This window comes from Papio anubis, chromosome 7, assembly GCF_008728515.1.
Source record: "Papio anubis isolate 15944 chromosome 7, Panubis1.0, whole genome shotgun sequence".
In the NCBI taxonomy this organism is placed as follows: domain Eukaryota; kingdom Metazoa; phylum Chordata; class Mammalia; order Primates; family Cercopithecidae; genus Papio; species Papio anubis.
Genome location: NC_044982.1, coordinates 104213404 through 104237583, shown reverse-complemented (window position 1 = coordinate 104237583; position 24180 = coordinate 104213404). Strand labels below are relative to the sequence as shown.

The window sequence follows — 24180 nt, the reverse complement described above, 5'->3', positions numbered from 1 at the left end:
CTGGGCAGAGTCCAGGGTCGGAGTAGGTTGGGCCTGCCACCCAGTTCTGCCCAGCGCCTCCCCAGAGGCCAGGGCCACAGCCAGGGTGGGAACCCCAGCCCCATCTCAGGGATACAGGAAGCAGGCCCACTTGTAACCTGGCTCCCTGAAGCTCCTGCCCACTGGCTGCTGCTTCTCCAGCAGAGATGCCCTCCTCTGCCCTCTCCCCAGTTCCCAAACTGACCTCTTCCAGGCCTACTAAGGTCACCTCTTCCAGGAAGCCACCTATGTGATTATTTCCCTCCCCCTCCTTGCCTCCCGTGGCCTCCTTTCCCCAGCCAGGCTGTTAGCTTTCTGCATTTTATCTTTCATTTTGCATCTTGATCTATCTCCCTTTCTCACCTAATGGGGATTTATTATAACAGCAACCAATTTTCCTATGCTGGAAAATGAGGAAAGCAGTGTAGCTGTCAGAAATAGTAAAAGTGTTTCAGGTCTGTCAAGAAAACAAAACCAAATCACACCATTTCCCCTTCATTTCATCTTTGTTAAATGAATGCCTAAGCCAACAGCGTGCAAAGTGAAGGACTGAACGCTTTAGTTTTTCAGTCCTCAAACTAAACATTAAACTCATCTGATGGGATTGACAATATCTCTTTAATAATTAATGGTATGCACTCAGGACAAAATCCTTTATGATGCATAAATACTTCCTAGTACTGGCACATCCTGGTTGTTTTGGAAGTTTGGGGAGGATGGTGGATGGATACCCCCTCTCTTTGAAAACATTTTTTCTTCATCTGTCATTTGAATTACCAAAGCATTACAAGTGCATCACTAAACACTGAAACACTGGAGAAATATACAGAATAAGGGTTTAAATCCCCAGAGTCTGAGCCCCCAGGGATGACCACTGTTGAGTTTGTGGCATTTTTCTCCTTTTTTTTTTTTTTTTTTGAGATGGAATTTCGCTCTTGTTGCCCAGGCTGGAGTGCAGTGGTGCGACCTTGGCTCACCACAACCTCTACCTCCCAGATTCAAGCGATTCTCCTGCCTCAGCCTCCCAAGTAGCTGGGATTACAGGCATGCACCACCACGCCTGGTTAATTTTGTATTTTTAGTAAAGACAGGGTTTCTCCATGTTGGTCAGGCTGGTCTCGAACTCCCGACCTCAGGTGATCCACCCACCTCGGCCTCCCAAAGTGCCGGGATTACAGGCATGAGCCACTGCACCCAGCCTTTTCTCTCCACTTTTTTTTCCTAAATGTGTCTTATTTTATGTTATTCATTTTCCAACAGGGGATCACACAGTAACAGTGTTCTCATAATTTCATTATTCTAGCAGTATTCCACACACTGTTGAGAGCCCATGTGTTACCGTGATTGAAAACTAGCCAAAAAGCAAGACTCTACCTTTAAAAAAAAGACGGGGGGAGGGGCGGACGCGGTGCCTCACACCTGTACTCCCAGCACTTTGGGAGGCCAAGGCGGTCACATCACTTGAGGCCAGGAGTTTGAGACCAGCCTGGCCAACATGGTGAAACCCCCTCTCTACTAAAAATACAAAAATTAGCCAAGCATGGTGGCAGGTGTCTGTAGTCCCAGCTACTCGGGAGGCTGAGGCAGGAGAATTGCTTGAACCTGACAGGTGGAGGCTGCAGTGAGCAGAGATCACGCCACTGAGCTCCAGGCTGGGCGACAGAGTGAGACTCTACCTCAAAAAAAAGAAAAGAAAAGAAAACTAAATGTTGTCTCTGAGCAGAACTCCTGTCTCTGTGGGTGATCACCACAGGGATGGGCCCGGAGCTGTCTTTGAAGGGATCTTCACCAAGCCCCAGTGAAGGAAAAAAGGACACCATCTGCTTTTCCACTTTGCCCCATGCTACCCACTTCCCCTCCTTTCTCCAGTCCCGCCTTCCCTCCTCTCCTACTGTCGTTAACTCTCACCCTTGTTTCTGTCAGCATCCAGAGGGAAGCCAGGAGCACAACACGTCCAGCAGCAACCATGCTTGCTTCGAAACATTCCCGACATTGCAGCTTATAACCAACATCATTGTTGGCCCTAATCTCTACAACAAGGATTTAATGGGCTGTGTGTCTTGGGGTGGATCTTGAGCTTGGAGCCCAAAGGTCTCTACTCCTGACTGTCAAAGTTAACTTGCTGCCTCAACTGGCGGTGGGTACTAGAACCTATGAGGAGTCAATGTGCTCCTACTTGGGAAGTACCTGGCAGGGAGTCCAGCAGCACCAGGCTGGCAGGTGTTATTGCTGTCCCGGGTGTCATCCGGGGCTGTTCTGACACACTGCTCCCCTCCTCCAGGCCAGGATACTCTGGGCTTCTCCCCTGCTCCTCCCCTCAAGGAGGCACGGCCAGCAAGGATCCCAGCCCCCAGTAAGGATCCCAGCCCCTTTTCAGGTGGAATTTGGTGAAAAGTCACAGGCTGGGGAGTTGGGAGGCTGGATAGATTGGGGTGGAGACTCCAGGGAAAGACCAACAGCTAGAGGACCTCAGGTGTCCCGGCTGCACCCATCCAGCTGTAGGACCTCAGCACATCCCTGGGCTTCTTGGTGGCCTGTTTCCTGAGGAAACAGTCTCTGAGGCCCGGCACACCCACTGGGGCCCGCTGAGTGAGACCCAGAGCTGAGCTAGGCCAGGGCAGAGTGGGGAGAGGACCGCATAAATATGCATAGATAATTTCCCTCACCATCCAGCAGAGCTCAGAGGGTTGACAGTAAAGGGGCTGCTCTGCCCCTCCAACTCTGTCCCATTCCTCAGAGGCAACCACCTAACTTTTATGGTTTTAGTTCTTCTGCAGGCCACCTCCTGTTTTAGGGAATGATTAGTCAAAGAGTTGGAGAGAATTCCTTCTCGCCAGGCTCTGACATAATAGGTTATTTTATAAGTAGTGAGTGAAACATTCAAAAGCACAAGAACTATCAGAAGAGTTGTTCAGCAACCCCTTTATTTTCTTCTCATGATTCTGCCCACATTCATTTCTTAGCTCTTCACAGGCAAGGTCTCTTTCGTTGCATTGATTTGTGTATCCAAGCACTGGGCAAATAAAGAGGCTCATCCCTCGTCAAGTTCCATGAACATGACCTCATCATTCTTCTCTCCTAAACCTGGGATGATTGGCAGAAAGGGCATCCATACAACTTTTTCTTCTGCATTTGGCATTGAAAAATGGACTTCCTGTAGTCTGTAGTAGAAATATTGGAAAGTAGCAATAATCCTAGCACTTTGGGAGGCCAAGGCGGGTAGATCGCTTGAGCCCAGGACTTCAAGACAAGCCTGGGCAACATAGGGAGACCCTGTCTCTACAAAAAAAATACAAAAAATTAGACAGATGTGGTGGTGTGCACCTGTAATCCCAGTCACTCGGGAGGCTGAGGTGGGAGGATCATTTAAGCCTGGGAAGTCAAGGCTGCAGTGAACCATAATCACACCACTGCACTCCAGCCTGGGCAACAGGAGTGAGAACCTGTTTTAAAAAACAAAACAAAACAAAACAAAACAAAAAAATGATGACATAGAGTTAAATACAAAGACTAAAGAAATACCTTGGGCTTTTATACTCTTTACTTGTAACTCTTCTAGTTTTCCTGTGGGAATGGACTAGCCTAAGTGTTAGAGCACACTGCTCTCCTGGCAACTACAGAGCCAGTTCAGCTGGTCCCAGGAGAAGAAAGCATTCCAGTACCCCAAAGGCTGGAATCCCCCAGTCTGCTTGGCATGATTATCCAATGGTCTCCGATATAGTTTACTCCTTGACCCACTCTACTCACTGAGAACATCTGGGCACACATGGTCATTAACCAATACAAAATGCAAGGCCAAGTCTGGGGCTCATCTACGGCAGCCGCAAGAGGCCTGGTAGAACTAGGATGCCTGGCCCCACCTGCAGGAGTGCTTAAGGCCACCAGGCAGGGCAAATTTTACCCAAGCAGTTCAGAGATCACTGTTCCCAAATATTTAATATTTAATTGATTGCACTTATAAAGTGTATTTCCCTTGTTGTTGTTTTACCTTCTATTCCTCTTGCCTCTCCAGCTCATATTAGCATTTTATTTATTTAGTTGTTTATTTATTTATTTTTGAGACAGGGTCTCACTCTGTCTCCCTGGCTGGCGTGCAGTGGCACAAAATCAGCTCACTACAGTCTTGACCTCCCAGCAATCCTCCCACCTCAGCCTCCAGAGTAGCTGGGACTACAGACGTGCACCATACGCCAGCTAATTTTTTTCTGTTTTTAAAAAATTTCATCCCAGTTATTCTAATATTTATTTATTTACTTATTTTGTAGAGACGGGGTCTTACCATGTTGCCCAGGTCTAGAACTCCTGGGCTCAAGTGATCCTCCTGCCCCAGTCTCCCAAAGTGCTGGGATTACAGGTGTAAGCCACTGTGCCCAGCCTCATATCAGCTTTTCATATAGTGAGAAACTGAGATAGTTCCTTTTCAGTTTGATCCAGATCAAGATGTTCTGCAAACCAAGGGTCTTAATTCATGTTATGCTCTTGGGTTCAGGGGTGATGTTCCTGTCTATTACAGGTTTTATACTAAAAGCTATATCTTCCTTCTAAAGTACACTTCCTCCAGCTATTGGCGGGGGCCGTGGAGACTATTAATTTGGATTTCCTTTGCCTTATTGATCAAGTCACAGTTGATAAGCTGATTCGCTATACAGGCAAAAATGATTCCGTGATTGTTCCATCTTCTCCCCCTGTCAGAGAAGTGGTCTGATATGGCCCTCACTGGGCCTAAGGGCGAAGCCAGATACTTTTACAGGAGTAATCATGGAGAGGACTTAAGGCCTCCTGGGAGGAGCCAGGAAAACAATTTACCAAAGACCAGCAGGGTCCATACAGAAGTGCTGACAAGTAGGGCACCACAAATTCAATACAATTGTTAGGTAGAACAAAAACGGACACCTGGTGTCCTGCTGTGGAGTCAAAGGCGTGGCTGCGTCTTTCACTCTACTCTCACTGGTAATCTCACTGTTCTTCCTGGATGGGCCTGCCAATCAGACACCATGACTCACTTAGAAACACTCCTTTCCATTTCACTACGCCTATAGAAGCAAGAAAGGTTCCTGATTCCCAGGGCTGTGTTCTGTGGCCGTGGAAACCTGACCCATCACAGAAGCTCAATACTGGCCAGCTCATGGGCTGGGAGCCTCAGCTGTAGCATTTCCTGTTGGTTCCCACCAGTCTCCTTCCCCAGGGCAGTGCTGGTCCCCACAGGGATGAGAGCTGGAAATGTAGTACTCAGGGGCTTGGGCAGAGAGCTTTGTTAGCCACCCCACCCTCAGGAAATGGAGAGGCGCTGGAGCTCACAGGTTGGAGGGGAAGAGCAGTGTGTGAGGGGCCCTGAGATGGATCCTGTAGTTCCAGGAGATGGTGACAACAATGGTACCAGCTGGCACACTTAAGAGCTTGGCAGATGCCAGGATCTGTGATAAAAGCCTTACCTGCACTATCTCAATGAACCCTCACAATAACCCAGTGAGGTAGGCACTGGCTACCGTTTCCCCTACCTGTCCTCCATGGAGTGTGACTGGGGAGCCAGTACCAGAAAGGGAGCAACTATTGAGAAGTTGGCCAGCCTGAGGTAAAGCCAGGGGCCACCGCACTGCATGCTAGTATTTGGAAGATCTGAGCTGGCTCTTGAGGTGTCTGCCCCATGTGACCATCTCATTGGCTGTACGGCAGGCAGGATGGATTTTGGACCCACGCTTGGACTCTACTGCTGTGGACTGTGTTCTCTGGTCAGACTCTGTGTCATCAGGGTTACTGTGCCTCTGAATGACTTCCTGGGTAAGACCCAGTGTGAATTTTGCAAGGGTTGATTTACTGGGCAGTCAGTCCCATATCCTGAATAAGAATTCAGCTGCTCCAAGGCTATACGTTTTGCCACGATAGAAAAGATGAGCCCTCATGCAGTGGCTCACGCCTGTGATCCCAGCACTTTGGGAGGCCAAGGCGGGCAGATCACTTGAGGTCAGGAGTTCAAGACCAGCCTGATCAACATGGTGAAACCCAGTCTCTACTAAAAATATAAAAATTAGGTGGGCATGATGGTGCATCCCCAGCTACTTGGGAGGCTGAGGAAGGAGAATTGCTTGAGCCCAGGAGGCGGAGGTTATAGTGAACCAAGATCACACCACTGCAATCAAGAAAGCTCAAGCACAGAGCAAAGCTCTATTTCAAAAGAAAAGAAGAGTCACAGTGGAAGCAAAGATGCCTGTGGCCCTGGCTACTTGGGAGGCTGAGGTGGGAGTATTGCTTGAGTCCTGGAGTTCGAGGCTGCAGTGAGCCATGATAACACCACTGCACTCCAGCCTGGGCAATACAGCAAGATCCTGAAAAAAAAAAGAAAGAAAGAGAGAGAGAGAAAGGAAAGAAGGAAGGGGAGGGAGGGAGGGAGGAGGGAGGGAGGAAGGGAAGGAAGGAAGGAAGGAAGGAAGGAAGGAAGGAAGGAAGGAAGGAAAAGAAAGAGAGAGAGAGAGAGAAAGGAAAGGGAAAAGAAAAGAAGAGAAGAGAAAGAGAAAGAGAAAGAGAAAGGAAAGGAAAGGAAAGAAAAGAAAAGAAAAGAAAAGAAAAGAAAAGAAAAGAAAAGAAAAGAAAAGAGTCCCAGTGAAATTTCTCTGTCAGCGAGAGCCAGCACAGCAGGATGCCAGATGGATCTTATGCAGATTCCTTAGCCTGAGACGGGGATTCTGTTCAAGTGATTTATGGGGGAGTATTCTTGGGAGAAGGGGGAAAGGGAGGCAGAATAGGGCCAGGGGAAGAAGCAGCAGTGTGGTCTCGGCTGAGGCTTGGCTTTAGTCTGATCCCACAGAGACACTCTAGAGCCCAAACTCTCCCGTGGAGTTAGTTCCACTTTGAGGTGAAGCAAGGACAGCCTTTCGTAGCAGTGCTAGTCATGGGCCAAGGATGGGGGCAAGGATTAAGAGTGGAAGTGGGGATTGCCTCTCAGGTGAGGTGGTTTCCATTTGGCTCAGGACAATGCTTCGAAATGTGTGCTCTTGGAGCAGTTGATTCTTTTTTCTTTTCTTTTCTTTTCTTTTCTTTTTTTTTTTGAGACACAGTCTCGCTCTCTCGCCCAGGCTGGAGTGAAGTGGCGCGATCTCAGCTCACTGCAAGCTCCACCTCCCTGGTTTACGCCATTCTCCTGCCTCAGCCTCCCGAGTAGCTGGGACTACAGGCACCCGCCACCACACTTGGCTAATTTTTTGTATTTTTAGTAGAGACGGGGTTTCACCGTGTTAACCAGGATGGTCTCAATCTCCTGACCTTGTGATCCACCCACCTTGGCCTCCCAAAGTGCTGGGATTACAGGAGTGAGCCACTGCGCCTGGCCTGGAGCAGTTGATTCTTATTCTCTGATTCTTTTTCTCTGAGCTACCCCAGCATGCTTCAGAGAAGGGGCAGCTGTGAGTTGCTACCAACTAATAGCGCCTGGGGGACGGGCTCCCTGCGGTAAAGGGAATCTGGGCAGGGCACCAGCAGCATCCACTACAGGTAGGAATAGATTGTTTCTGTTGGCTGGAAGCAGGGTGCAGGCTCCTGTGGACCACCACAGGCATGGGCCCATGACAAGGCAGGGCTTCTCCCCCGTAGGCATTCTGCCTGCCTTGAAGTGGGTTAGTCTTAGGGAGGACCCTGGCTTTGTCCACAGCTTTGTTCCAATGAGAATCTTTATCAGGGGTTTGGTGGAACCAAGGCAGTTTAGTGTGAAACCAGAGTATTTAATTTGGTCAGAACTGTCAGCTGGCTGGACTCCACGGGAATGTGTCCCACGCTGAGCCTGGGTGCACTACTCCAACCACTCAAAAGCCAGTGGCTCATGCCTGTCATCCTAGCACTTTGGGAGGCTGAGGTGGGAGGATCACCTGAGGTTAGGAGTTCAAGACCAGCCTGGCCAACATGGTGAAACCCTGTCTCTACTAAACATACAATAATTAGCCAGGCGTTGTAGCACATGCTTGTAATCCCAGCTACTCGGGAGGCTGAGGCAGGAGAATCGCTTGAATCCTGGAAGCAGAGGTTGCAGTGAGCCGAGATTGTGCCACTGCACTCCAGCCTGGGTGACAAAGCGAGACTCAGTCTCAAAAAAAAGTCCAGTGTCCAGAGTGGTTGACTGGACACTACCTCAGCCCAGAAATCCATGTAGTCACGTCCTGTTGAAACTCTACCATCCAGGAATATGTCTCAAATTCCAGGGTGAGGATCCTTCGCCTTCATGTGTGGTGTGTCCCCTGAGACCCTTTGGAAATAATAAGAAAGGGCCATCTCTGAACCCGGTCAGTTCTGAGATCAGACATGGGAAGTGAGTTTCCAGGGCCTCTGGATGTCAGTAGGGGGCGCCTCCTGTCCAGAGGTAGCTCCAGCCCAAACACCAAGAGCCTCTTCAAGACAGACACTGCCATCCCATTGAATTCCAGACATCTTGTATCCACCACTGAAACTTAACAACGCAGCTTGGATTTGCCTCAGTTGAGAGGCACCCAATCCACTAAGGCAGCTCCTGAAGCAGAAGGAGGTGGTTGGAGTCGCTTTGTTGGCCTTTCCATTTCAAGAAAGGTCCAAAGAAGGGACCAGCAAAGGAAGTTGAACGGAAGCTCACCACTAGACAGGCTTCGGGAGACCAGAGCCCAGGAAGCCAGAGGCCAACTCTGTTGCCCCCCAAATCCCACCCAATTACAAACAAGTCATTCTTGTTTTTTCACTTCTAGTAGCAACTTCTTTTTTTTCTTTTCTTTTTTATTTATTTTTTCTTTTTTTGAGAGGGAGTATCACTCTGTCACCCAGGCTGGAGTGCAGCCTCCCGAGTAGCGGGGACTACAGGCATGCGCCACCATACCCGGCTAATTTTTTGTATTTTAGGTAGAGACATGGTTTCACCATGCTGGCCAGGCTGGTCTCGAACTCCTGACCTCGTAATCCTCCTGCCTCAGCCTCCCAAAGTGCTGGGATTACAGCCGTGAGCCACTGCACCTGGCATCTGTTAGCAACTTCTATACATAAAATAGATAATAGATACATAGATGATAGATATTAAAATATCAATATAGCTACTATTTTTATTAATTTACTTATTTATCTTCTGTCTGTCTGTCTATCTATCTATCTATCATCTATTCATTTATTGTTGCCCAGGCTGGAGTGCCGTGGCATGATTATGGCTCATTGCAGCCTCAATCTCCTGGGCCCAAGTGATCCTCCTGTCTCAACCTCCCAAAGTGTTGAGATTGCAGGCATGAGCCATAGTGTCCAGCCTTTATTTTCAACTTTAGACATTATCTATTGACTCTCTATATAACAAAGATTTAGCTTTACATTACTATTCTCAGTTCTTCTCATAATATTCCACTGGGGATCAATTATTCCTCCCGCGTCGGCTGGCAGGGCAGAGCAGAGAGCTGGAGGAGCCTGTTTCGATGACATCCTAAGCTCACCAAATCTGAGAATTTGCATTTTCTTGAACCATTCCCTTCAGAAGAAGAGGATAATTGACTATCAGGTAAACACACTGTCCAGTCTATTGAATGATTAAATTTCTCATTTAAAAAAAAATTTTATTTATTTATTTTGGAGACAGAGTCTCGCTCTGTTGCCCAAGCTGGAGTGCAGTGGCACAATCTTGGCTCACTGCAACCTCCGCCTCCCGGGTTCAAGCGATTCTCCTGCCTCAGCCTCCCAAGTAGCTGGGACTGCAGGTGCCTGCCACCTCGCCCAGCTAATTTTTGTATTTTTAGTAGAGACGGTGTTTCGCCATGTTGGCCAGGCTGGTCTCAAACTCCTGACCTCAGGTGATCCACTCACTTCAGCCTCCCAAAGTGCTGGGATTATAGGCGTGAGCCACCGTGCCCAGCCAAATTTGATTTTTTAAATAGAGACAGGGTCTCAAACTCCTGGGCTCAAGTGATCCTCTCACTGAAAATTAGCAAGGTGAGTTTTTCATGTGTAAGTTCCATTTTACTGTAAATTTAACCAGAATGAGATAGCCTCCCTCAGTGATCAACTCAGGGGTATCAAGTTACAAAACTAAAACCCAGACCCTGCCCTGGGGTAAATTTCCCAATTTAGTGCCACTCATCAAGGCCTCTTGGGCCCCAGCCTGAAGGCCTCTCCATGGTGATAACCCTTGTGTTGAGAGCATCTTTCACATGTCCAGTGGCTGCTCTCTGGGGTTGGAATGAGCTAGGACTCTCTTACTTCGTATTCTGTACTAACAGTTTTTCCGGTAACATTACTACCCCCTCCGGTTTTTTGTTTTTTTGTTTTTTTGGTTGGTGGGGCGTGGGCAGAAATCACCCCTCTTTCCCACAGTACCTCTGCTGCCCCAGGCCTCAGGGATACATGTGACTCAAGCCAGGCCAATCCAATTCTCTTTCTTGAGTGGAGACACACAGTAACAAAAGGCAGTTGGGATTGAGTCATGAGAAGGGTGCACTTAGGGTGATGGTCAGCAAGTTCCTCAGGCCAAAGTCCTCAGAGCTGCCCTGGTTACCATTGTCCCCTAGGCTTGTCATTCAATTCTTCTTTCAGACCAGTGGGTTACCCTGGCATCCTTTTATTCTTACTTAAGTTAGAGCCAGTTTATTGCTGGCAGTCAGAGAACTGTAACTGATGGTGACATTCACAGGGAAGATGTTAAAGGACATGGACTCTCTCCTTTTCCCAGGAAATAACAGGGGTTTTGGAATTGGTTATGGAGGTAAGATAGGGTGAAGAGCATTGAAACTCCTGTTCCTATTCAGGGATGGGAAAGTAGCAGCCTTTGTACATCACTGGATGCTTTTTAAAGCTAGACGATGGGCTGGGCACAGTGGCTCACGCCTGTAATCCCAGGACTTTGGGAGGCCAAGGCAAACAGATCACTTGAGGCCAGGAGTTTGAGACCAGCCTGGCCAACATGGTGAAGCCCTGACTCTACTAAAAATACAAAAAAAATTTAGCAGGGTACGGTGGTGGATGCCTGTAGTCCCAGCTACTCAGAGGCCGAGGCATGAGAATCACTCGAACCCAGAGGCAGAGGTTGCAGTGAGCCCAAGAGTGCGCCACTGCACTCCAGCCTGGGTGACACCCTGTCACACATGCACAAAACGAAGCTAGAGGATGATCATTAAAATCCTCCCACCTCAAGGCATGGAATGAAACTCAGGACCTTTCTATTACTGGGTAGAAATTCCCTTATGGCTTGGAGCCATAGAGTTTGTTTAAAAACAAACCCAGAGTCTGATTCTGCAAAATTGCTAGATTCACCACCAATTGAATTCATAACCTCATTCGGTTTCAAAAAAGGGTGGCATCCTGTCAATTGGATTAATGATATCTGGGAGTATTCAAAGGACATAAATAGGACAGCCCTCCAGAAATATTTCCTTCCAAACTCCACTACTAGAAAAGGTGTACCTCTCTCTTGCAGAACAAAGCAAACACTTTCCCCATCACTCTCAGCAAAATATCACAAGGACAGAAAACCAAACACCGCATGTTCTCACTCATAAGAGATAGTTGAACAATGAGAACACATGGACACAGGGCAGGGAACATCACACACTGGGGCCTCTCAGCGGGTGGGGGGCTGGGGGGAGGGAGGGCATTAGGAGAAATACCTAATATGAATGACAGGTTGATGGGTGCAGCAAACCACCATGGCACATGTATAACCTATGTAACAAACCTGCACGTTATGCACATGTACCCTAGAACTTAAAGTGTAATAATAATAATAAAAAAAGAAAGCAAACAGTTTCCCTCCTGCCCGACACCACAAGTTATACCAGTAACCAGAACCCACACTTAGCATATCCCAGGGGTTGAGAGTCTTCATCAGATCAGGAAAGAGAAGAGTGATATTCTGAAGAAACTGCATGAACTGGCAAATACATTGTCAAAAAATATAGGGTACATTGGTGGACTTTTTTTTGTTTTTTTGAGACAGGGTCTCGCTGTGTTGCCCAGGCTGGAGTGCAGTGGTGTGATCTCAGCTCACTGCAGCCTCGATTTCCTGGCCCAAACAGTCCTCCCACCTCAGCTCCCTAAATAGCTAAGACCATAGGCATGAACCCCAACGCCTGGTTAATTTTTTTTTGTTTTGTTTTGTTTTGTTTGTAGAGACGGAGTCTCCCTATGTTGCCCAGGCTGTGGTGGACCTTTTAAAGGCTGTATGACCAAGACATAATTTTGGTTCAGGTTGTCTTTATTGATATATTCATTCACCAGAGATTCTACATTCTATGTAAAAGCTCAAATTGCCAGATACAGTTCTTACTATTTTAATCTGGACCAAATGTTGGCCCATGCTAAATTATATCAAAAGACCAAACATCCAAGAAAGGCAGGAATTCAAAGATTTCAGAAGATGAAAATGCTTGATTGGGTCCCTGGCATGCACCCAGCCCATCAACCCCCTCAGTGCCCTCTGGCAGGACCCAGAAGATGAGCTCCCTTCTTGTGAATTTATGACAAATAAATTCACAAGGCTCCGCTGATTTTCCTTTCTAGGCCTGGGAGGCTGCTTGGAAGAGCTGCTGGGAATGTGGGCTCCCTGATCTCAGCAGCTGAGATAGACAGAAGGAACAAAATAGGGCGCTCATCGTAATGGGCAGGACATGGAAATCAGACCTTGAGCTGTGGGTCCCAGGAATGAAAAAGGCCAGATGCCCCTAGGATATGGCCTAGTAATGACCTTAACTAAAGATTTCTGGGTCAACAGGTCTGTCTCAAGTGCCAAAGTCAATATCTCCCACTTGATTTCCAGACCTTAAATGGAGAGGAAGTCAAATGTCTTTTTGAAGGAAAAACTTAACACTTAGATGCATGTTGTGAACTTTCCTTGCAGCCTTCCCCAAAGGGATCTGTATCCATTCATCTGGGACTACAGGAGGGATGGGAAATCGGCAGCTGCCTAGTGCCTTGGTCAAACATATGTGAATCCGAGTGGGAGATAAATCATGTGAAAATGCCAAGGTCTGCCCCTTCTATAAAGTTCTAGGGGTTGAGGGATCTGTTTGAGGTCAGAATGTTTCCTTCATAATGTAGGACAAATGACTGTATGTTGAATCCCTCACCACTAAGGCCTAATTCCAAGCAATATATGTCACTTTGGGGCATCTTGTTCTAACCCATTTACCAACTGACCAGCTTTGGGGTGGGCCTAGAGCAGGCGAAGGCATTCCAGCTGGGAAAGTCTTTCGTGCAGCCAGCTCTGCCATCAGGCCATGTGACCTGGCAGGTCAATGGTACGTGAGGTATCTGTCCATCGGTGGCATACCGGGGAGCCATATATAGCTTGCAGTAAGTCCTGACAAGAAAATATGATAGGAGAACCCAGGATTTGGAGTCAAGCGATGCTCTGGCCGACAAGTAACCATTATCCTTGTGCAAAATGCCCCTCTGGCTCACCACTGGGCTCTGGGGGAACCTAAACACTTGGCCCTGGCACACTCGTTGGCCATGCTGCCCCTCGTGAAATGGTTATCTGACCACCTAGCCGTAAAGTCTGGCATAGCCAGTGTACTCTGTTATCAATGGGACACTGTCGCTCCAGGCTAGGGCTCTGAAGGCACCAGCAGGTCATGTGTGGGTAGCTCACTCACTCTCCACAGTGCTTCCTCCCGCCATACTGCTGAGCTTCCCCCTTTCTACATTTGTGGCTCTGAGAGGGGCAGTAATTTGTCTTGGCCCTTTTGGGCCCTCGTTCTGGATTTGAATTTGCTTTTCTAACCCATCACGCCTCTCCTGCCATCAATATCCACGGAATTATCAAATGCCATAAACATCATGTGACCTCCTCACATACTGCACCCAACCACAGAATTCCCTTTACAGCTAAAAGAAGAGTAATAGGTTGATGGGTAGGCATTCACTCATCCTCTCAGGAACCCACAAACCAGCAGCAGCTGGCTTGAGAGTGTGGTGAAATGGTTTGTTGAAAATTCAACTATGGCACTAGAAACAACACCCCTAGAGGCTGGGTCAGGACTGCAGGAGGCAGCATGCGCTTGGAGCCGGCAACCATACCTCTCGCTGTTTCTCCTTCAGGGATAGGACGCAGTGTAGAGACAGCCCTGCTATTGCTAGATCTCAATGTTTTTCTTACACCTGAGGTTTGGGACCGGGCTGGTGTGGAGAGTTTAGTCCCCTAGCAAGGAGCACATCCTCAAAGACGTAGTAGCAGTTCAACTGAATTGGAAGCTGAGGCAGCCACCGGGCCATTTCAGGCTCATTATAAAGAGGTCATGGGAGTATCTAGAATGATTAACCCTTTCAAGGGAAAATATGATTGCTGTTACGTAAAAGGGGGCAGGAGTAGAGATGGACATGGGGGGATTCTTGGAGTTCATCCTGGGACTGCCATGTCCAATAGTAAATGCCTGTCACACAGGTAGGACCACTAAGGAGCTTCAGAACTGAAGGTTTGGGTCACTCCACCAGATTAAAAGTCCATCATCATAAACATGAGTTCTCATGACCAGTTCTAGAAATGGACTGTAGACTTTACCCATTCTTCCTTTCTTGCTGGATTATATAATTTTGGTTGAATATGGTTAATCTACAGGTTGTAGAATTTCAAAATGGAATTGTGGTAACACTGAAAGAGGGAGATTATCCCTATTGACAATGGACTTTGGAGAATAGGAGCCGTGTCATTACCCCTGGAATTCGAGGTTAGATATAATCTTGAATTCCCTAAGCAGAGGGAAATGTGGTTTTGATTATATGTGGGAGAGTCATCATACATGAGATGGGAAGAACAGCATGTGTGTTAGGAGCATCTTCAGGGTTTGCCTACCAAACCCTTTCTACCCTTCCGCACTCCACCATTCTTCTGGTAAGAGTCCGCGTCCTTTGGAAAACTGCCTCCCTTCCGCTCTATGAAGCCCTGAGCTCCAGGCCAGATTCCTTCACTTGGAATTTGAATCTTGAGTGGAAGAGGACCCACTAGAACCGATGGCAAGCTATGCCAACCATAGCAGCTCCTGGGAGGCAAGCCTTGGAGCTGCCCCAGCTCCCACCCTTCCCAAGGCCAATTGTTCAGCTATTCTTTTGGTTCTGTGAGCTATCCAAGCATCTTTCCCATGAACCCTTTTTCCTTGCTTAAGTTGGTCCAAGTTCATTTCTGTTGGTCAAAACTCAAGAATCCTAACAGGTAGTCTCTCCTGAGATGGCCTCACACATCTTTGCCTCCAAACATCTGCCAGCTCAGGGTCTGGCATAAAGTAGCGCTCAGTATATGTCTGCTGAATGAGTGGGTGAATGAATAAATGAATGAACAGTACTCCAGCTCTCAGTTCACCAAAGGAATCTGGATATACAGGCTGGGAGAGGTGGGGACACACTGGGGCAGAAGATGTGGAGTGACCTGAGCACAGAGGAGGTAGAGAAGTCAGAGATGTTACCATACAGGGGAAATGTAAGGCAAGGGGAGGCTCCAGGTGGGGGTGGGAATGAAAAGCTTCTCTGCAGCTTGAGAAGCAGGAAATGGTCAGCAAGTAGCTGAGAGGCAGGTGCTGGTGGGCTCCTGGGCTGGTCTTGCTGTAGCCAGAGACACAGGGCGTTTCCAGAGCCCCCAGCTCTGCGCTTTCTTCCTGGATGGCTTCCTTTGTGTTCCTCTTCTGAATGAAGAGCAATTCCAAAGGCATAAGTCCCCAGACACCCTGCTAAGGGGCACACAGCAGCAGCTCAATTGTGCAAGAAGCACAGGCTGTCTTTCTGTGGCCACAGAAGACTGCGACTGAACTTCGGTCCAGGAACCAAAATATAGATTCATTTTTCCAGTGGGCCTGGGACTACAGAATGCCCTCAGAGAGCTTGCCTGGGAGAGGGGGACCCTGACTCCGTGGACCTCCAACCACACCAGATGAGGGCAAGCAGGGCACACAATGCTGCCTTTATTGCATTCCAAGGGGAGCAGGCTAGCTGCAGACCTACCCCATCCCAGGCCTCTGGGAGGGATGCTCTGGAAGGACCCAGGCTGCTGGGTCCTTGGGAGCCCATACATGAGGTCCAGAGCTGGGACCCCAGAATCAAGAGCTATGGTTGGGGCAGGAGTCCTAATTCCCAGGCACAGAGACTCTCCTCCACTCAAGTGCATGGATAGACTGCATCCCTCCTACAACACCCAAGTGTACTCCCCATGGGGAAGGGACCTAGCCCTCCATTCCTGGTTGAGAGGGGATGTGAAATTCACTGTGACCCCACTTCCTTTCAGTGTGGAGTGTAAGGTCTCTCAGAGTCAACACCTCTCTCTGGCTACAGCTGCTGACACAGCCCTCATGCCAGCTCTCACCTCATGAACAAAGAGCCCAAGAGAAGTTGGGGAAGAGAGTACTGAAGTGGGGTGAGATGCCAGAGGTTCTGTTCCTCACCTGGGTATTGGTAGGCAGGGAGTGGGGAGCCCTCAAGCAAAGGGCCATGCGCAGAGTCATGAAGGGCAGGCAGCAGGCTGCAGCTGGGCCCTAAGACAGGGATGTGGCCAGGGGGTGCAAGGGAGCATGGGAAGCAGGCGAGTGAGTGAAGGGGGAAGAGCATGAACACACATCATCAAAGGCCACTGCACAAGGACGTGACAGGCTCTGGAAGGGCCCTGAGCCCCATCTGGGCTCAAGGACAGGTTAGTTGCAGGGTAAGCTGAGATCAGTGAGCCAAAGTAGCTGGAAGGAGAAGATACCCTGAGAGTCACCAGGCCAGACTAGCAGAGGAAGTCTGGAGCCCTGAGGACAGGCAAGATCAGGGCCAGGCAAAGGCAGGGGAGTAAATGCTGGCCTGCATGTCCTCACTCAGATTATGACATCTGCTGCCTGACTGGGCTGGGGCAAGGGCTTGGGGTGTAGAACTCATGCAGAGGACTCAGGGGAGCCTCCAGCAGTGGCAAAGTGTAAACTTCAAGGAGGGCCTAGGCTGCCAGGCACTCGGAGGTGGGGCCTGCTTGAGGCCTGGGAACCTTGGGTGACAGTGGCACCAGAAGAGGCCAGTGGGCTATGTGCCATGCACCAAAGCCATCTGATGAGGAGCTGATTCATGAGAGCCTGCTCAGAGAGGTCCCCAAGTGGTGCCTCCTTCGTGTACCTTCTCCAGTTAGTTCCATTTTTGGAAAGTCTCCTTCCGGTTCAAGCTGCTTCCTGGTTGGTCTGCTGCCGGGTGGAGGCCCCCAGCCTCCTCTTGAGGCTACCGCATGCCCTGGGCTTTGGAGCCCTCCTCTTGGGTGGGAAGCTGTCCCAACAACTGAGCGGCAACCGGCTCTGAGGCCTGAGGGGCAGCCTTGGAACTTGCAGCACTCTTCCGGGTGCCCTGAGGACTAGGGAGGCCTTTCTTCTGGGGCTGAGGACTCAGTTGGGAGCCTTTCCTGCCAGCAGATGGACTCTTAGAGCCTTTGGCTTTGGCTTGGGGGTGGGCCACCTCAGGGCCCTTGAGGGGTGTTAGCCCCAGCAGCTCACAGTAGGCGTTGCACTGGTGGGAGGAGGCGAACCGGTCCAGCAGGGCAGGGAAGCAGCTTTCCTTGAGGCCCTGGTATCTGCAACCAGACAGGAAGAGTTGAGTGGGGGTCCCAACCACAGACACAGTTCCTTGGGGGGCTGACTCTGGGGTGGCCATCATCAGGATGTCTTGCTCAGGGTACATTCTACCCTATCTGAGGGTGATGGGGAGTCTCCCTTGGGTGCTACCTCAGGTGGCAGCAGCCAAAACCTCAATTTTTCTTTTTTTAAAAAATAGAGACAGAGTCTCTCTACTTGGCCCAGGCTGGTCTCAAACTCCTGGGCTCAAGAAATCCTCCCTCCTCAGCCTCCCAAAATGCTAGGGTTATAGGCGTGAGCCACTATGCCTAGCCCAAGGCCTCAGTTTTAAAACTGTGGTCTTATTACACCCTGACACATGGAATCCATCACGCAGGACTTTAACTGGCATAAGGATGGCTTAGCTTCTTAACATAAATTGGAGCAGACTCGAGGTCCACACTCTAATCACAGGGCCCTTACTCATCGGCACCTTGGCAACCATCCTCAAGCAAGAAGGGAGGAGTATGTGCGAGCTGTGAATTGCAGGGGACCCCATGTGTGTCATCAGTAATAGCTGCCACACCAGGCCAGAGATAAGGTGTGGGGACCAGTAGCCTCTAGGATGTTACCACATGGCCATGGGTGTGTCTGGGACCACTTGGCCCCAGGTCCAGCACCTCAGGGATGGAGAACCAGAAGGACTTAGGACATTTTACACCCAGAGAAGACCCCCAGAGGGCATTCTGTCCCCAAGAACCACTCACCCTCGAAGTTTGGTAGCAATCTGCACATCAGTCATCTTCCAGTCAACCCCTGAAAAGAGAGAAAGTTGGGAGTTGATGCCAGCCTGGGCTGGTTCTAAGCCCCCACGTCTCCTGCAGGAAGAGATAGTGGGGGGCTTAGAACCACGTCTCTTCCTACTGGAGACATGGGGGCTTAGAACCAGCCCAAGCTGGCATCAACTTCCTGGGTGTCAGTGCAGGTGTGTCTTCAAGCATCTTCTCATGGGTCATCACCACCAGCCTGTCTCACAGCGTGCAGGTCTCTGGATTATTACTAGGAATACTATTCATATTTTTACAAGTGAGGAGGAGAAGCTCAGAGTTAAATGACTTGAACAAAGTCATACTCAGTCATTCAATAATTGAGCTCTGGCTATGGGCAATGGCCATTTGACTTAAAATAAGGGTTCAGCTTTTTTGGATTCCTAGAGCCAAAACTCTTCCAGCTATGCAATCCTGCCTCTACTGGGATTAGACCAGGTCACAAACTGGACTGGCCTCTGGCTTTGAGCTAAAACCTTCTTCCTCTGAACAGATCAGTAGTTTGTCCAGACAAAAGAGACAGATGGGAATGAGAGGATAAATCAGGGGTAGACCAGCGGAAATGCAACACTACAGAAGATTGGTTTCTGCACCACTTACAAAGGCAGCAAGCAAACAAGAAGCTAAGATGGTCTTCCAGGTTAAGACAGCCTTGGAGTCAGGCAAAATGATGATAGAGAAAAACGTTTTCACTGTGGTCAGGCCACCCAGGTATCTTAGCATTCACACATTAGGTTTAGGATGTTCTTTCCCCCATTTTCAATCTGTCCAGAGCATTTTGCTAGGAACTTGCCTTTCACTAACAGGGCTGAGTACCATCATATGATAGACAATAACAATTGTGGCCTTTAGAGTCAGACAGACCCAGATTTACATTTCAGCTCTATCACTTTTGAGCTGTGGGAACTCGACAAGTCACTTCGTATCTCTAATCTTCAAGTATAAAGGTGAGGATAATAATGACCATCTTACAGGGTATTGAGAATATCATAATATGTGTAGGACTCTAACTTAGTGTCTGAAACATAGGAGTAATGTGATAAATATTAATTTCTTTGTCATTTCTCTTTTGGCATTCATAGCATTCCATTTTGTGTAATAATGATGATCTCTCTCATTTGCACAGAATTTTAGTTTGCAGAAGGTCTTCACAAATACAGTCTCATTTAATCCTCATAAAAAATCTGAATGCTAGGTAGGAGAGACATTATTCCTAAAGAGGGAAAGGAAACTGAAGCTCAGAGAGATTGAATGACCTAACCAATGTGAACTTCAGTTTTCTTCTTTGTAAAACAGACTCAGCTAGAAGAGAATGGGGCTTCGACTTAAATCAAATTTATTTTTTTCTTTATTATTTTTTTGAGATGGCGTCTCGCTCTGTCACCCAGGCTGGAGTGCAGTGGTGCAATCTTGGCTCACTGCAACCTCTGCCTCCCGGGTTCAAACAATTCTCAAGCTTCACCCTCCCAAGTAGCTGGAATTACAGACATGCCCCACCATGCTCGGATTTTTAGTAGAGATGGGGTTTTACTGTGTTGGCCAGGCTGGTCTCAAACTCCTGGCCTCAAGTGATCCACCCTCCTTGGCCTCCCAAAGTGCTGGGATTACAGGTGTGAGCCCCCACGCCCAGCCGACTCTAAAGCCTTTCTATTATACCACGTTATCATCTTATAGTAGAAACTGGTCTACTCATCACAGCTTCTTGAGGACAATGACTATTCCTAATTCAACTTTTTATTTTTTCAATATTTAGTAGTGGTTGGATGGAAAAAGGATGGAAGCATGAATATGTAAATTAACAAATAGGTTGACTGATAATGGCTTAATGTTACCTAGCCCTCCCTCCCCCCCAGTATATGGAGTTATATATATAATAATTATTGTACAATTTAATCCCAGTGAAACACACATTTGAGTCAGTTTTATATCTCTGGTCTTTAGTTTTCTCACTTATTTACCACAGAGACAAGATTTAATAATGCATGATAATCCCAGCAACCTTTCCTTCCCTTAAGCATTTTCTCTGTTCCTCTCCCCTGTCCAGTTCTGCTTAAAGACAGTAGGCCTGGAGAGAGCTGGTTGAAGAAGGAAGGAGGGTTCATGCCTGCTGGCCTTCCTTTGTTGGGGAGTTCTGGGTAATGAGGGGCATAGGAGTAAAACTAAAAAGAAGCGAGACTAAGTTGCTTTACATAACAAAAAGCTAACAAAGATGGAGGAGGAGGAGAGACAGTAAAGCTACTGTGCTAAAATGGAAGGGAGAGTTTGGGAAGTTTGGAGAGTGAGAAAGTCTACAGCAAAGCTGCAGGGAAGGGAAGAAGGGAGGTTTTGAAAAGGGTGGTTGTGGGTTTTGAATTAGACCCCATGTAATGATCTTTGAAATAAATTCCTTTATTAATTTTAATTGAGCCTGGACTGTGCTCCTTTAAATGCAACTGCAGTGATAGACTAGGCTACATGAGGTATGTATTAGTGTTGCGTGCAAAATGGTCCCTGTCCAATCTACTTTACAAGATTATTGTGAAAAGCAAAAAAGAATAAAGACAAAGGTGCTTTGTAAACGATTAGTCAAGCACTGTGGCTCTGCCTCCTCTGCATGCTTTCACATCCATGCACATGCACACCCGCGCACCCTTATACCTTCATACCTGCCAAATCTGTGACAAGGAAGCTGCCATTTGTCCACTGATACAGCCAGTGCTGGAAGGTCTGGCATTTCTGCATGGCCTCAGAGCTGCTAGATGCTGTCACAGCCCCAGCACAGCCCCATTCCCGGGAACAGTAAGACTCCAGGGGCTTGCCCAGGTCTTCCTCCAGGGTAGCATATGGGATATTGTTTGCAGGCCGGTAGATCAGATACAGTGGGATGATCCTAAACATAGTTTCACCTTGCAGTAAGCAGGAAGTATGGCCCAGAGAGCTCCTCCCTCCCATCCAATTCTGTATTCTTGGACCTAAAAGAAGGGCCCTTCCAAGAATGGAATTCTCAACTCTGAGCCCAAAGGACAGCAAAGGAAAGCAACTCCACCCTGAGTTCAGGAAAGGAAATGGTATTTTTGGCTTCAGAGTCCTGTCCATTCTCCTGGTTAGTGGGATTAGAACAAAACCCTGCTATGGGCATAGGCAGATTGTGTGGCTTGGGTGAGGGACTGGGGCACGTATATGTCAAATAGAAGGAGCACCTTTAGAGAGGATTCAACCAGATTGTGGTTCTCTGCCAGTGGGACCCCAGGTACGCAAAGGTTGGAGTTCAAGTCTCAAAATGGAAACAATTGCCATTTATAGCTGACTCCTACAAAAATCCACACTGACTCCGCCTGCCTACCACAGAAGGGTCCTGACCAGTCTGTCTAGCTTAGCTCACCCCATCACCTTCATGGAGTCCCAGAAACTGCTGTGCCCAAACTTTGCAATCAGCAACATCGGCGCTAAAGAATGAGGAACTGGGGTGGGCAGGAGGAGACTCAAGTCCAGAGCAGAGGCTTTTCTCAAGTGGGAAGTAAATGAGGTCTCTATTTCTAGATTTTTGTGAGGCCACTGAGCTGAGCACGGGGCTGTGAGCCTATCTGCACATGGGCATAACCCAGGTTGCCCCTGGGAGGCTGTGAAATCACTGTCTTTGCAGAAGCCCAAGGCAACAGTGCTGCACACTGCACGTCCTCCTCACTGTGTACTTACTCAGGCACCTCCCCAAATCCAGGTGCGGCCCGGGCTTCTGCTGCGAAGATTTTGCAGTACTCCCTACTCATGTTCTGGATCTTGCACCCCTGTGGATGAGGGAACCAAATATGGTCAGCAAAGAAATTCCCCAGTCCTCCACTGTGTCTACCCCTATTCTGTTAGGGAACCGAGAGGAGGATCCCAGCCCTGGGGGAGGAAGGGCTTACTCCTCCCTGCTCCCCACTCTGCACCTCATTTTCCTCTTTTGTATAACAAGTGGCTTTTGACTTCTTTTCAAACTGAGATTTTCAGGTGATTTCCAAACTATTTTCAGGAGTTCTAATGGTATGTGACAGTGCCCCAGAGACCACTCTGTGGAGAACCAGGAAGACGGCCCACCCCACCCACAGCACCTCCCTTTCATCCCACATATAAACAAGGCTTCCATGAGAGATTATGTATGGAGCAGGGGGAAGGTTTCTGCTGCAAATACAGAGTTTGAAAACTATGGCCCAAGTTGTTTTGAAGCTCTCAAGCTCTCTGAGGCCAAGCATCTGAATTCTGGGCTGCATCTCAGGCCTTCCACAAGGTCCATCCTAGGAGCCTCATAAGGTTGAGATTGAGATGCCTTCTGCCTTGATACTGGGCATCCCAACAGGACCTGAGCTGGGAAAGGGTAGGGGGTGAGTGAGTAAAGGGATGGGGTGTGAAGATGGGACATAGTACCTGGATGGTGACGTCGTAGTTTCTGCCCACGAGAGAAGTCTCACTGCTGGGCCCAAACACAAGCAGGCTGGACACCTTGATGATGCACGTGCGGCCCGACTCGAAGATGGGTTCCAGTCCGTAGATGACCTTGGCCTGGGAGGCCTTCCGAAGGACACACCCATATCCACCCCCTCGGAGCTCCTCGCTTACCAATCGCCCAAAGAGCTTGTCCCCCCAGCAGCCAGAGTCCGCCAGACCCTTAGCAAATACCATAGGGGTCATCTCAATCTCTTCTCCAACTGAAGGGGAACAGGAGAAATGTGGGACACCAGGAGCTCCTGTCTGACCAATGTGGGGCTCGCAGGGAAGGAAAAGTCCAGAAGAGCCTCCCACCCTGCCAACCTGCTGGGCTCACTTTCTGTTCACGCCTGATCTTTGGGCACATTGAGTCCCTACCAGACTATGAGCTCCTTGGGGCAGAAACTCTACTTGATTCAACCCCTGCCATCTAGTGGTACCTGTGTGGTATCCATCACATAACCCCTGCCTTCCACAAAGGATGCGTTTGTGGAAGGCAGGGGTTTTCTGTGGCAATAGCAATCAATACAGAATACCAGAATTACTTTGTTTTAGAATTCATTGTTTTGATTAGATGAATACATGACTCCATTTCAACCAACATGTTTGACTGAAACAAAAAGTTTGCAGGACAAATCCAGCAGCAGTGAGTGCCCAAATTGTGACCGTTAAATATAATTTCCCATTAAAGGGAAACTAGAGCTTTCTAAAGAAATGGTTGATTTCAGGTCTAGGCAGAAAGTGTACAGCAAGGACCTGAAATATCGTGTGAGACCAGAAAGCAAGAGAGCTAGCAAAAGCTATTAGAGACTTGGCAGAAGGACACAGGGGCCAACCTGAAGGGGCTCCCTTGGGCCAAAAAGGAAACAATCTTGGCAACAAAAATAATTACTGCAACATGTTGAATATATCACATATGTTAAAAATCCATGTATTCATAGTGGTGACCGAAAAAAAAAAAAAAATCCAATCTCCTCCCTCAAACAATAATCTCACTGGTCACCTATGGAAAATGGTAGGGCACCAACTCATTATTCTAGTAACTAAAGGGAAAAGAGCAAATATTTATCCTTCATTTCCTGTTGGAACTTATGTATTGAGATAACCAAATAATCATCCCCTTTTTACAGAAAAAAATCAGCTAATGAATGAAGAAGAAAAGATCAAATTAAACTATCTCCATGTTGCAACTGCTAATGAAATAATAGCTTTAGGCAATAATCAGTGACTGCTAAAACCCCTAGATAACAATAGGGTTTGTAACAGATTGTTTTTAACTTTAAAATGGGATGAATCACACAGATACCACCTGAATGAACCAATGACCAATCTTAACATTACTAAAACGAAAACAATCTGACATTATGTGCCTCCAGATAGGATGCAAAAGGTATACACAGCACCTGTGAGTTCTTCTTGCAAAA

The 24180-nt window shown here is 48.2% G+C and overlaps 1 protein-coding gene across 6 annotated transcripts in view; it reads right to left on the bottom strand.

Annotated features, from left to right (window-relative positions):
• Nucleotides 1–12172: 12172 nt before the first annotated feature.
• Nucleotides 12173–24180, bottom strand: part of ALPK3 (alpha kinase 3) — a 59649-nt gene continuing 47641 nt past the window's right edge. For all 6 annotated transcript variants that reach the window (XM_031668381.1, XM_017960872.2, XM_017960873.2 and 3 more), the window contains 5 exons: nucleotides 22697–22977; nucleotides 21989–22077; nucleotides 20959–21182; nucleotides 18254–18302; nucleotides 12173–17506 (listed from right to left, as the gene is read on the bottom strand). In XM_031668381.1, coding sequence (XP_031524241.1) covers nucleotides 17161–17506; nucleotides 18254–18302; nucleotides 20959–21182; nucleotides 21989–22077; nucleotides 22697–22977 — 989 coding nt within the window. In that variant the 3' untranslated portion in view covers nucleotides 12173–17160. The remainder of the gene's footprint in view (nucleotides 17507–18253; nucleotides 18303–20958; nucleotides 21183–21988; nucleotides 22078–22696; nucleotides 22978–24180) is intronic.